This window comes from Rasamsonia byssochlamydoides (assembly GCF_041956645.1).
Source record: "Rasamsonia byssochlamydoides strain NRRL 3658 unplaced genomic scaffold VTN77scaffold_20, whole genome shotgun sequence".
Lineage (NCBI taxonomy): Eukaryota > Fungi > Ascomycota > Eurotiomycetes > Eurotiales > Trichocomaceae > Rasamsonia > Rasamsonia byssochlamydoides.
Window position 1 is genome coordinate 168,276 of NW_027192403.1, and position 11,669 is coordinate 179,944.

Below are 11,669 nucleotides of genomic sequence, written 5' to 3' on the forward strand. Positions count from 1 at the left end.
CACTCTCATTCTCTCTATAGGGCTGTACGTAGTACACCTACACGACCTACGTACTCACCTAGATAAAAGAATATACTATTATTATAGTTGCTTGAGTTAGTTAATAATCTGCTCCTTAACTAACCAATTGGATAAATTCAGCAATTGTGTGCAATCATTTCAGTTAATTCTGTCCTGCGTGGTCACCTCCACCTGCACTTCCTACATCCTTAGTTACCCTAGGTAGGTATATGGATAGTTACTAAGTTCCAGGGTTGCCATGACGCGATACTGAGCTATATATGCGCAACTGCACATTACCTACGGTATACCTAGGTAGGTAGTATAATGAACTACAGTATATGTGTGTAATGTAATGTACAGTACATACATGGGTGTTCGAGGTGATCTTATGTCTTTCGATCTTATCAATTCCGAAGAAACTAAACTAAGTATAATTGTCTGTCTGTGTCTTTCGGGGTGTTTTTACGACTTTTTTTAACCCGGATGAAGGGAATACCTACCTAGGTAGAAAAATACTATGGCATAGATATATAAGTTCTGCTCGTTGGATAGATAGAGGGGACAACACCCACTTTATTATCAGATCAGAAAATGAGAATAGTAAGCACAGCACAGAACCAGTAAAACCATGACTATGTGCACTAATAACTAGTAGCTTAGCTACCTAGCTAGCTACCTATGTAGATAGCTTACCAGATGATTACAGTGCAGTCGCCCTCGTTTCATACTAACTGTACTATGTATGTACATTACTGCTATGGTCTGTTTATTGGTAGACTTGGCGATGAGATCACTTCGCCAGCTTTGATCGTGATCGTAGCTACGATAAGGGCTGATTCCAACCCTAACTAACCTGCTCCATTTAATAATGTACAGTACTTTACCCACGTACTGTTCACAGATAACGCCGCCGTCTCACTCGCTTGCTCATGATTGCTGCGAGTTAGTGGGTATGGTTATGGAGTTAGTTAATCTGGATGAAACTTGAATAGGACTAGGTGTAACCACGTCATAGAGTGGATTGATTAATTGATTTAAGAGATGGGTAGTCACCAATACCCACCTTCTAGCAGATACCCCTAATCTATATGGTACTGTGCATACGGAGAGAAAACCAGTATATGGTCGATTCACAAGCAGTCGAATCTTTGACCTTGCAGAATAAAATCCTCAGCACGATGACTGAATCCAACGCAATAACAGCACCAGCACCAGCACCAGTAGAACCTAACGGCAATGGCAATGGCCCACCGCTCAAAAAACGGATCTACCTCAATGCTTTCGACATGTTCACTGTCGGCCATCTCTCCTTCGGCCAGTGGAAGCACCCCAAAGATCGAGCGGCGACGAAGCGACGCGACCTCTCCTACTGGACGAATCTGGCGCAGCTGCTCGAAAAGGGCGACTTCAATGCCCTCTTCCTGGCCGACACGTACGGTCTGTACGATACCTACCAGGGCAGTGCGGAGGCGTCGATTCGGAATGCTATCCAGGTGCCTATGGGTGATCCTGCTGTGGTATGTTAGCTAAAAGACGCTGCAATGGATTCGTTAATTGTCCCTGACATACCTAACGAACTTGTACTGTGCTATGTCTAGCCCGTCACCGCCATGGCGTCCGTTACCAAAAACTTGGGCTTCGCAATCACCACGTCCACGTCCTACGAAGCGCCGTACGTCGTCGCCAAGCGCTTCTCCACGCTTGATCATCTCACCGGTGGTCGCTTTGGCTGGAATATCGTCACCTCGTGGAAGGAGTCGGCGTCGAAAGCGGTAAGTTTGCCGCAGTAGTACTCACAGCTTGGCTGTGTACTAACGTCATGCAGCTGGGATTGCCTCTGATCGAGCACGACAAGCGCTATGAAATCGCGGATGAGTACCTTCGCGTTCTGTACAAGCAAGCCTTCCCCGAATCGATCTTGCAGGTCTTGCACTGACGACGAAACAGACTATGGGAGGGAAGCTGGGCCGACGACTCCCTGAAAGAAGACAAGGAAACCGGCATCTACACCGACCCCAGCCGCATCAAGTACGTCCATCACCATGGAGAGTATTTCCGCGTCGACGGCCCGCACATCCTCGACCCTTCGCCTCAGAGGACACCATTCCTGTTTCAAGCCGGCACGTCGACCGCAGGCGTCGCGTTCGGTGCCCGACACGCCGAGGGCATCTTTGTCTCAGCGCCATCTCCACATATCGTGGCACCGCGCATCAAGGCAATCCGCGAGGAGGCCGCGAAGAACGGACGGGACCCGCGATCCATCAAGGTGTTCGCCATCCTGACGCCCATCCTCGTCCGCACCGACGACGAAGCCAGGGCCAAATACCAGGAAGCGCTGCACTATGCCAGCGCCAAGGGAGGCCTCGCGTTCTTCTCTGCTGGCAGCGGCATCGACCTCAGTCGCTTCGACCTCGACACAGAGATTACGCTGTCGGACGTCCACGTCGATGCGCGCGTCCACTCGACCATTCACAGCCTGTCGTACCACGGCGACGACGTCCCCGCGTGGACGCCGAGAAATATCGGCAAACGCATCTCCATCGGCGGCAACGGGCCCGTTCCTGTCGGCACGCCGCAGAAAGTGGCCGATATCATGGAGGAGTGGATCCGCATGGCTGATTTGGACGGGTTCAATATCGGCTATGTCTGGACGCCGGGGACCTTTGAAGACGTCGTCGAGCTGCTGGTGCCGGAGTTGCGGAAGAGAGGCATCTATGCCCCGGAGGGGGAGAGTGGCACGATGAGGGAACGCATCTACGGTCCTGGTCAGAAGAGGCTGCGTGATGATCATGTTGGGAGCCAGTATAGGTACGATGTCTATGACGGGAAGTAGTTAAGATATAGTTGATAATTCATATACCATTTCACTGTCAGTCATGAGTTATTCTCTGCGATATGCGTCTCCATCACTCCGTCGCCTGCTGTGATTGTGATCCCCGCTTAATCTTCCTGCGGTTATCAAGTGGGTAAGGTTTTGGTCATTCGAGATGGTGCCTCACTGCATCCCCCAGACCCGTAAATCCTTCCTGGAAGACTTTACGCCCAGCCAGCTCGTTTGCAAAGCGCAATTTACGCGACAAATCCCAGTCGTCAGGGTGGCAGATCAGACCGTAGAGCATGCCTGCTATGAACGTATCCCCGGCACCGATGGTACTGTATTTCAGTGTGAGAACAGCAGTCTTTCAGGAGATGTAATGGGCTACATACTCGACAACCTGGGCGTCCGCCACCACTGTGTACGCCGGAGTAGACTCGTAGGTACGTGTATTTCTATCAGCAAGGTCCATAATCGCGGCGCCAGCTTCGCCCCAGGTGCAACATAGATACCGTCTGTTCACCTCAGTCAGTCAGAGGATTGTCTACAGCAATGGTCACGGTCAAGACGAAAGAAAGGCGTACGCTTTGGGCGTCAGTTCCGCCTGCGCTCGAAGGCACTCCTCCGGTGATCGATAGCCGTTGGCCTGCCAGACGTCACAGTGAGTCAATAATTGCACGGTACAAAATGTAACGATAACTAGAGACTACATAGAAATCACCTGAGCCCAGCCTTTGGCATAGAACACTACATCAGCCTCCGCGGCAAGCTCTTGCAGCCCGGCGCGACCAGGCTTCTCAACCTCCACGCTGATCCGGACTGCAGGATGCCGCTGACGGAGATACTGCATGCATTGCAAGGTTACGTCGGGTATTCGTCCCTGGAACTGTCAGCAAACGAGGACATGCAGAGTAAGCCGTGACAGCGAGATAGATAAGAACCTGCCTCAAAATGAACCCAGCCGTCCTTACTGCCTACCAGACGATCTGCGATCTGCACAAACTCAGCGGTGGTCATCTCCGGTAACTCATTGTAGTTGACGATTGTTCGACTGCCAGTTGACCGGCTTTTGATGATATAGCTCGACGCAGGCTCGTTGAACGCTTCCCGGTAGATGCAGTTTTCGAGGTTGACGCGCGGACCGAACGAGGCCTTGATTTGCTGGCTCCCAACGGATGATCGTGCTGGTAGCACGGCCACAAGATTGAGAGATACATCGTCGCGCAACGAGGAGGAATCTAGTAACTGCTGAAAGACCTCGACGGAGTTGGGACAGTTCCCCCCACGACGCCGGCTGACGCTCGAGGCTCGAAGCTTCTCATCCTCACCGGGGTAGTGGTCGACTCTGTCAAATATACACACACATGAGAAGTCGAGTCCGAATTGCTCCGTTGCGTGGATATGTTTGTATCCTTACGTTAGAATCGTATCGACGTAGCATGCTCCAACCATGACTAGAGACACCATGGCGGCGGAAGACTGGCCTCGTGGCCTTCAGTCTCGATTTGGCAGTCTAGATGGGACACGTGATGCGCAAAACACAGCCTTAGGAGTTTAGCAAGAACAGAGTTCACCCCGTCAACTCGAGTTGTACTGCATAATATATATGGTGGGTGCTAAATTTGCGTGGGTCACCAAAGATTAGATATGTGCAATATATTTTATCGATAGCGGCAGACCTACATATTTGTTGCTCAAGGCTTCAATTCAGTCCTAGGTAATGGTTATGAACCGACCATCTACCAGCTTTGATAAAGTTGCAATTCTGTGTTCTACCCTATATAGGCATTACCCCTGTCGTTCTTGCTGATATCAACAAATAGAATTGCGGGAGAAGTGCCGTGTTGGAGCTCGAACCCCTTACGTCACTGCTGTCAGGTGACTTGATCGGTGTCCTGCACGGATTCCCCACTCTTGATGCTCTGACGAAAAAACAATAGCAGCTTGGATTTTGCGAATGGCAAGACCAATGGCGTCGAAAGAGCCAGGAATATCCAGATCGGTCATTGTCTTCTTGGGCATTTCATCCTCCTCAAGAATGACCGCAATTGAGGCCGATTGGAGGGCTGCAGGCTTATCTCTCGCTCGGTGCTTGTTGCTGTGCGGGACTTATCTCCGAGGTTCCCGTGTTGTCTTAGTAATCGCCAGCCAGCCACAGCCAATAATCGGCCCAGCTCCAACTGTTCTCCAGGCCTCCATTAAGTTACGTAAAGCTGGCTACTTGCCAGTAAGCGTTGCTGGATAAAAAAAGGTTTGTCGCTGACCTTTTGCAACTCTTCAGCAGGACTCTCGCTCACGTCGCGTCTTTCCAGGCAAGGCAGAAGGGTGTACTGGTCCCAAGTATACTCTGACGACCGCGGAAATGATCGATGGCAGTGCGCAGGCCGTCATCATCAACGACGTCGCGTTCACCGCTCCGCCTCAACCTGGCCCCGGTGCTCCAACCTCACGGCAGCCGTTTTGCGGCGATGGCGAAGGATGGGGTCCTCTGAGCCCGGTGCGATTCGACTTCACGCCCTGCTTTCTCGATGTCTGGGTCGCGTTGGTGGCTGCATGGGGTCTGTTCATGGGCGCCGGCGCTATCTGGTTCCTGTTGAAGAAGAGGATTCCGCAGCCAGTGCCCAAGAATTGGCATTTCTACGCGAAGCTGGTGCGTTCTATTCGACCTCACAGGACTCAGAAGAAACATATCTAACCGATTACAGGTTGTTTTGTTCCTCCTGATCATCTCGACCGCCCTTGAAGCGTGCCTGCAGCTGGAGACGAACCCGCGGATTCGACTGGTTGATTTCAGGTTTTGGACGTCCATCTTGACACTAGCGTCTCTCTTTGTGATCTTCACGGTCCAGTATTATGAGCATTGGCGGAGCAGACAGCCCAATGGCGTCGTCCTCTTCTACTGGGTCTTTTTCATTGTCGCGCACGGCGTCAAGCTGCGATCGCTCATCGCCCGGCACGTGTTCCGTCATCACCTTCCCTACTTCGTCGTGTACAACGTCAGCCTCGGGCTAGCCGTGCTGGAGTTTGTCTTGGAGTATTTCGTGCCAAAGAAGCAGAGTGCGTACGACGCGTTGGGTGCCGAAGATGAATGCCCCTACGAGTATGCCGACGTTTTCTCCGTCCTGACTTTCAGCTGGATGACCCCGATGATGAAGTACGGATACAAGCATTACCTCACACAGGATGATATGTGGAACCTGCGCAACCGCGACACCACCCGGGTCACGGGAGAGATGCTGGAGAAAGCGTGGGAACGGGAATTGCGCAAGAAGAAGCCATCCCTGTGGCTCGCGCTGTTCCGAGCGTTTGGCGGGCCCTACTTCCGAGGTGCCGTCATCAAATGTGGGAGTGACATTCTGGCTTTTGTCCAGCCCCAGTTGCTGCGTCTTCTGATCAACTACATCGACTCGTATCGTAGTGACAATCCCCAACCGGTGATTCGAGGCGTTGCCATCGCGCTGGCCATGTTCGTCGTCTCGGTTTCGCAGACCATGTGCCTCCATCAGTACTTCCAGAGAGCCTTTGAGACCGGAATGCGTGTCAAGTCATCTCTGACCGCCATGATCTACTCCAAGGCGCTCCGGCTATCGAACGAGGGTCGTTCCACGAAAACGACCGGCGATATCGTCAACCATATGGCCGTCGACCAGCAGCGGCTCTCGGATCTGACCCAATTCGGTATGCAGCTCTGGTCCGCACCGTTCCAGATTTTCCTGTGTATGGTGTCACTTTATCAGCTCGTTGGCTTTAGCATGCTGGCAGGCATCGGTGTCATGATCCTGATGATTCCCTTGAACGGCTTGATCGCCCGGATGATGAAGAAACTGCAGGTGACGCAGATGAAGAACAAGGATGCCCGGACGCGACTCATGACGGAGATCTTGAATAATATGAAGAGCATCAAGCTCTATGCCTGGAACACCGCGTTCATGAACAAGCTCAACCATATCCGGAATGACCTGGAACTGAACACGCTCCGCAAGATCGGAGCGACGCAGTCCGTTGCCAACTTCACCTGGTCGTCCACCCCTTTCTTGGTTTCGTGCTCCACCTTTGCCGTTTTTGTCCTCACCAACGACAAGCCGTTGACCACGGAGATTGTGTTTCCCGCGTTGACGCTGTTCAATCTGCTGACTTTCCCTCTGTCAATCCTGCCGATGGTGATTACATCCATCATCGAGGCGTCGGTCGCAGTGAGGCGTCTGACCGATTACTTCACCGCAGATGAACTGCAGTCGGATGCTGTCGACTTCCAGGAACCGGTAACCCACATTGGAGATGAGTCCGTCCGGATTCGAGATGGGTCGTTCACCTGGAACAAGTATCAGGATAACAATGTGCTGGAGAACATCAACCTCAGCGCTCGCAAGGGGGAGTTGACTTGCATCGTCGGTCGCGTCGGTTCCGGCAAGTCTTCTCTGCTACAGGCCTTGCTGGGCAACCTTTGGAAGAATCATGGAGAAGTGATCGTCCGGGGTCGCGTCGCCTACGTTGCGCAACAGCCGTGGGTGATGAACGCGAGCGTGCGAGAAAACATCGTTTTTGGTCATCGATGGGACCCGCAGTTCTACGAGCTGACCGTTGAGGCCTGTGCTTTGGTGGACGACTTCAAGACACTGCCGGACGGCGATCAGACGGAAGTCGGCGAGAGGGGAATTTCCCTTTCCGGGGGTCAGAAGGCTCGGTTGACTCTTGCCCGAGCCGTTTATGCCCGTGCAGATGTGTATCTCCTGGATGATGTCCTGTCCGCGGTCGATTCTCACGTGGGCCGCCATCTCATCAACCGCGTGCTGGGGCCGAACGGAATCCTGAATGGCAAGACCCGCATTCTCGCCACCAATTCCATTGCCGTTCTACGCGAGGCGGACTTTATTGGATTGCTGCGGGATCGCACTCTGGTCGAAAAGGGAACGTACGAGCAGTTGCTCGCCATGAAAGGCGAGGTGGCTACTCTCATCCGCACCGCGTCGAGCGAGGACGAGGACGGCTCCGAGGCCAGTCTGACCAGTAAAGGTGACAAGAGTCCCGTCAGCATGGACTCGACGGTCAGCGAGGAAGCTGGAGAATCCGAATTGTCGGAGGCGGATGAAGCCGAAGAGGGACTTGGTCCGCTTGCACCCATTAAGCCTGGCACTGGTGCTGGAAGAAGATCTAGCATGGCGACGTTGCGACGCGCGAGCACGGCCAGCTGGCACGGTCCTCGAGGCAAAACGTCGGACGAGGAGAATGGCCTGAAAACCAAGCAGACCAAAGAGACCTCGGAGCAGGGCAAGGTCAAATGGAGCGTCTACGGTGAATATGCCAAGGAGAGCAACCTGTATGCGGTGGCCATCTACCTTCTGGCTCTTCTCGCGGCACAGACAACACAGGTTGCCGGCGGTTTCTGGCTGAAACGGTGGTCCGAGGTCAATGAAGTCGCAGGCAAGAACCCGCAGGTTGGCAAGTACATTGGGATCTATTTCGCGTTTGGATTTGGATCGTCGGCCTTGGTGGTGCTGCAGACTCTCATCCTGTGGATCTTCTGCTCTATCGAGGTATGTACCGACCATACGGCAGTTTGATGCAGGTCTAATATGATTCTTGTCCAGGCTTCACGGAAATTCCACGAGCGGATGGCCTTTGCCATCTTCCGGTCTCCAATGAGCTTCTTTGAGACGACTCCTTCTGGTCGGATCCTGAATCGGTTTTCAAGGTTGCTACAGTTGTATATCTCTATCTACGAATATTGAATGCTGACACTTGCGCAGTGATATCTACCGTGTCGACGAGGTGCTTGCGCGTACCTTCAATATGGTGAGTCAGCCACCTTTACATCTGCGTGGATTGTATTGACGCGAATCAGTTGTTCGTGAATACCGCTCGTGCTGTGTTCACTATGGCCGTGATTGCCATCTCCACCCCGGCTTTCCTCATTCTGATCATCCCCTTGGGAGCTGTCTACTTGTCCTATCAGAAGTACTATCTCCGGACCTCCCGCGAGTTGAAGAGACTGGACAGTGTGAGTCGAAGCCCGATCTATGCGCACTTCCAAGAATCCCTTGGCGGCGTTTCGACGATTCGCGCATACAGACAGGCCAAGAGATTCACTTTGGAAAACGAGTGGCGGATGGACGCCAACTCGCGAGCCTACTTCCCATCCATCAGTGCCAATCGATGGCTGGCCGTGCGACTCGAATTCATCGGATCGATCATCATCTTTGCCGCTGCGGTCTTTGCCATCATCTCGGTCGCTACCGGCAGTGGACTGTCCGCCGGTATGGTGGGCCTTGCCATGTCGTATGCTCTACAGATCACCCAGTCTCTGAACTGGATTGTGAGACAAACGGTGGAGGTGGAGACCAACATCGTGTCGGTGGAGCGAGTGCTTGAATACGCCAACCTGCCCAGCGAAGCACCGGATGTGATTTTCAAGAACCGACCGGGCATCAGCTGGCCTGCACATGGGGGTGTTGTGTTCCAGAACTACAGCACGCGTTATCGACCGGGGCTTGACTTGGTTCTGAAGGATATCAACTTGGACATCAAGCCTCACGAGAAGATTGGCGTGGTGGGCCGTACAGGCGCGGGGAAGAGTTCGCTGACTCTGGCACTATTCCGCATCATTGAACCGGCGTCGGGTAGCATCAGGTGGGTGTCCTGTCTACAGCTGTTCTCTGTCGACTCCTTGATACTGATGTCGTCTAGCATCGATGGGTTGAATATTTCTACGATTGGTCTGCTTGACTTGCGAGGCCGTCTGGCGATTATCCCTCAGGATCCGGCGTTGTTTGAAGGGACTGTCCGAGACAATCTTGACCCGAGACATGTTCACGACGATACGGAGTTGTGGAGTGTACTTGGTAAGTTATCTTCCACCATGTGTACTTCGCGTGGTTTGCCTGCTGACCGAATTACTAGCGCATGCAAGACTTAAGGACCACGTTGCGAGCATGGACGGCCAACTTGACGCGTTGATTCACGAAGGAGGTAATCTCGCAACCTTCTTATTCTTCCTCTTTTTTTGCGTCATCAGATCTGACATTCCCCAGGATCCAATCTCAGCCAAGGACAACGCCAGCTCATTTCTCTGGCGCGCGCCCTCCTCACACCGAGCAACATCCTAGTGCTCGATGAAGCAACGGTATGTCCAGCATTTACTTCATCAGGTCTTCAATTTCTAACAGAATTTCTTGTTCAGGCTGCGGTTGATGTCGAGACGGACGCACTCCTCCAGCGCACCCTGCGTAGCAGCATCTTCAAAGACCGAACGATCATTACCATTGCGCACCGCATCAACACGATCATCGACTCGGACCGGATCATTGTGTTGGACCGCGGCACGGTGGCCGAATTCGATACTCCCGCGGAGCTGATCCGTCGTGGTGGAAAGTTCTACGAGCTCGTCAAGGAGGCGGGTCTGCTGGACAGCGAAGCGGTGACATCTCTTCTCAACGCGCCGCGGCGGGAATAGTTTGAAATTTAGCCGCTCGGGGAACCGGATTGTTCTGCGGAGTCGGGACGGTCATCATTTTTCTTTGTTCAGCAGCAGCATCGCTTGGAAAATGAAATTGCTTTTCTGCGTGTGCACGGAGTACAGCATGGAGGCTACTGTCGCTAAGAAGGCAGCGGCAGCGTGGTGAAGGCAGCGCGACTAGCCGTCTAACGGCCCCGCGTATATCAGCATGGACAGACAGCTCTATTGGACCGTGCTGCGTCCTGCCTGGTTTCTATCTACGAGGGGTAACAAGACCGAAAATCTCCGGGGCCGTCTATCAGCTCATTAGTTTAGTTCTGGAGGCTAGGCTAGGCTGGAGTTCAGGTCTGGACCCTGGCGCGGTGTCTGTGCGGGCAGTGGAGTGGACACTTGCACACCACTAACCCAACTAACTACGCATGCAACCAGGGTGCGGACCGACTCATATGGCGATCTCCTGCGGGGATTTACCAAAACTAAAAAGGGAGACAGCCTGCCCCAGCGTCTTGCTTAGTTGGGAAGAACGCCGCGACTCGTTATGCCTGTTTTGTCAGTAGATGTATGTAGACGAAAGTTGTCCATATTCTTGTTGGCCTGTTGGTGTTGATAAATGGAAAGGGGTGATAGCCTGTATAGGTGTGCAGTCTTGCGATTCGATTCAATCAATTTGTTTGTATCTACCATCTACTCTGCTGTTATGCTCAATTTAGGTATCTATCTACCTGTAGTTAATTAATCGCACAAAGAAAGAACAGTAAAACAGAGAACAAGAGAACCCTGATACCTACCCATCCTATCTCTATCGATTATACCCTATCCTATCCTATCCTATATGGACCCTGCTGTAGTTACACTATACCTGGATTATTAATTATCACTAAGCATTTCTATCTCTTTTCCTTTCCTTTTCTTTTCCTTTCGGCCTTTCCGTTTTTCACACGGTCCGCGACATCGACTGACTAGCGTTGCAGTAATTATTACTTAGTCCTGCATACGCACTTCGGTAGTTGGCATGGAACTTGGTACAATAAGACGATCTCTACCTAAGTAGGCTAGGGTTTGATCTACGGCACCTACTACGTACGGAGTAAGGCTACTACCCTTGCTCAACCAACGTAATTATCGATTATCGACTCCATTTTCACGTGCAATTAAGCGCTTAGTCTGGATGTAATCGAGTCAGTACTATGCATTCATCCATTCATCCTGTCTGTGTGTCTGTTCTCTGCACTGCGCAGTCTGTTGTCCATCCTCAGTCCATCCTCCTTTTTTTTAACCCTCCTTTTATTCTTATTTTTGAGACCAACCAACACGGAATCCGGTCGTTCATTGGTTAGTACTTGCTTGACTTGACTCGCTTTCCCTAGAGTCGACTCCTCACTGTAAATAAAGGAAAGG

At 52.2% G+C, this 11,669-nt stretch overlaps 4 protein-coding genes across 4 annotated transcripts; 1 reads left to right on the forward strand and 3 right to left on the reverse strand.

Moving 5' to 3' along the window:
- Window positions 1-1,133: 1,133 nt before the first annotated feature.
- VTN77DRAFT_2938 (uncharacterized protein) lies at window positions 1,134-1,712 on the reverse strand (the record flags this gene model as incomplete). The annotated part of the gene is made up of 2 exons (XM_069418832.1): window positions 1,134-1,515; window positions 1,573-1,712. The coding sequence occupies 2 exons, from the start codon at window positions 1,710-1,712 to the stop codon at window positions 1,134-1,136; spliced, it is 522 nt and encodes a 173-aa protein (XP_069278996.1).
- Window positions 1,713-2,981: 1,269 nt separating this feature from the next.
- On the reverse strand, window positions 2,982-4,285 carry VTN77DRAFT_2939 (uncharacterized protein; the record flags this gene model as incomplete). The annotated part of the gene is made up of 6 exons (XM_069418833.1): window positions 2,982-3,156; window positions 3,211-3,333; window positions 3,403-3,464; window positions 3,540-3,698; window positions 3,764-4,163; window positions 4,236-4,285. The coding sequence occupies 6 exons, from the start codon at window positions 4,283-4,285 to the stop codon at window positions 2,982-2,984; spliced, it is 969 nt and encodes a 322-aa protein (XP_069278997.1).
- A 111-nt stretch (window positions 4,286-4,396) lies between these two features.
- On the reverse strand, window positions 4,397-4,840 carry VTN77DRAFT_2940 (uncharacterized protein; the record flags this gene model as incomplete). The annotated part of the gene is made up of 3 exons (XM_069418835.1): window positions 4,397-4,434; window positions 4,502-4,518; window positions 4,683-4,840. The coding sequence occupies 3 exons, from the start codon at window positions 4,838-4,840 to the stop codon at window positions 4,397-4,399; spliced, it is 213 nt and encodes a 70-aa protein (XP_069278998.1).
- A 340-nt stretch (window positions 4,841-5,180) lies between these two features.
- On the forward strand, window positions 5,181-10,268 carry VTN77DRAFT_2941 (uncharacterized protein; the record flags this gene model as incomplete). Its single annotated transcript, XM_069418836.1, has 9 exons — window positions 5,181-5,468; window positions 5,524-8,352; window positions 8,407-8,510; window positions 8,566-8,611; window positions 8,661-9,445; window positions 9,503-9,657; window positions 9,716-9,784; window positions 9,847-9,938; window positions 9,996-10,268. 9 exons carry the CDS (start codon window positions 5,181-5,183, stop codon window positions 10,266-10,268), a joined length of 4,641 nt encoding a protein of 1,546 aa, XP_069278999.1.
- Window positions 10,269-11,669: the final 1,401 nt, after the last annotated feature.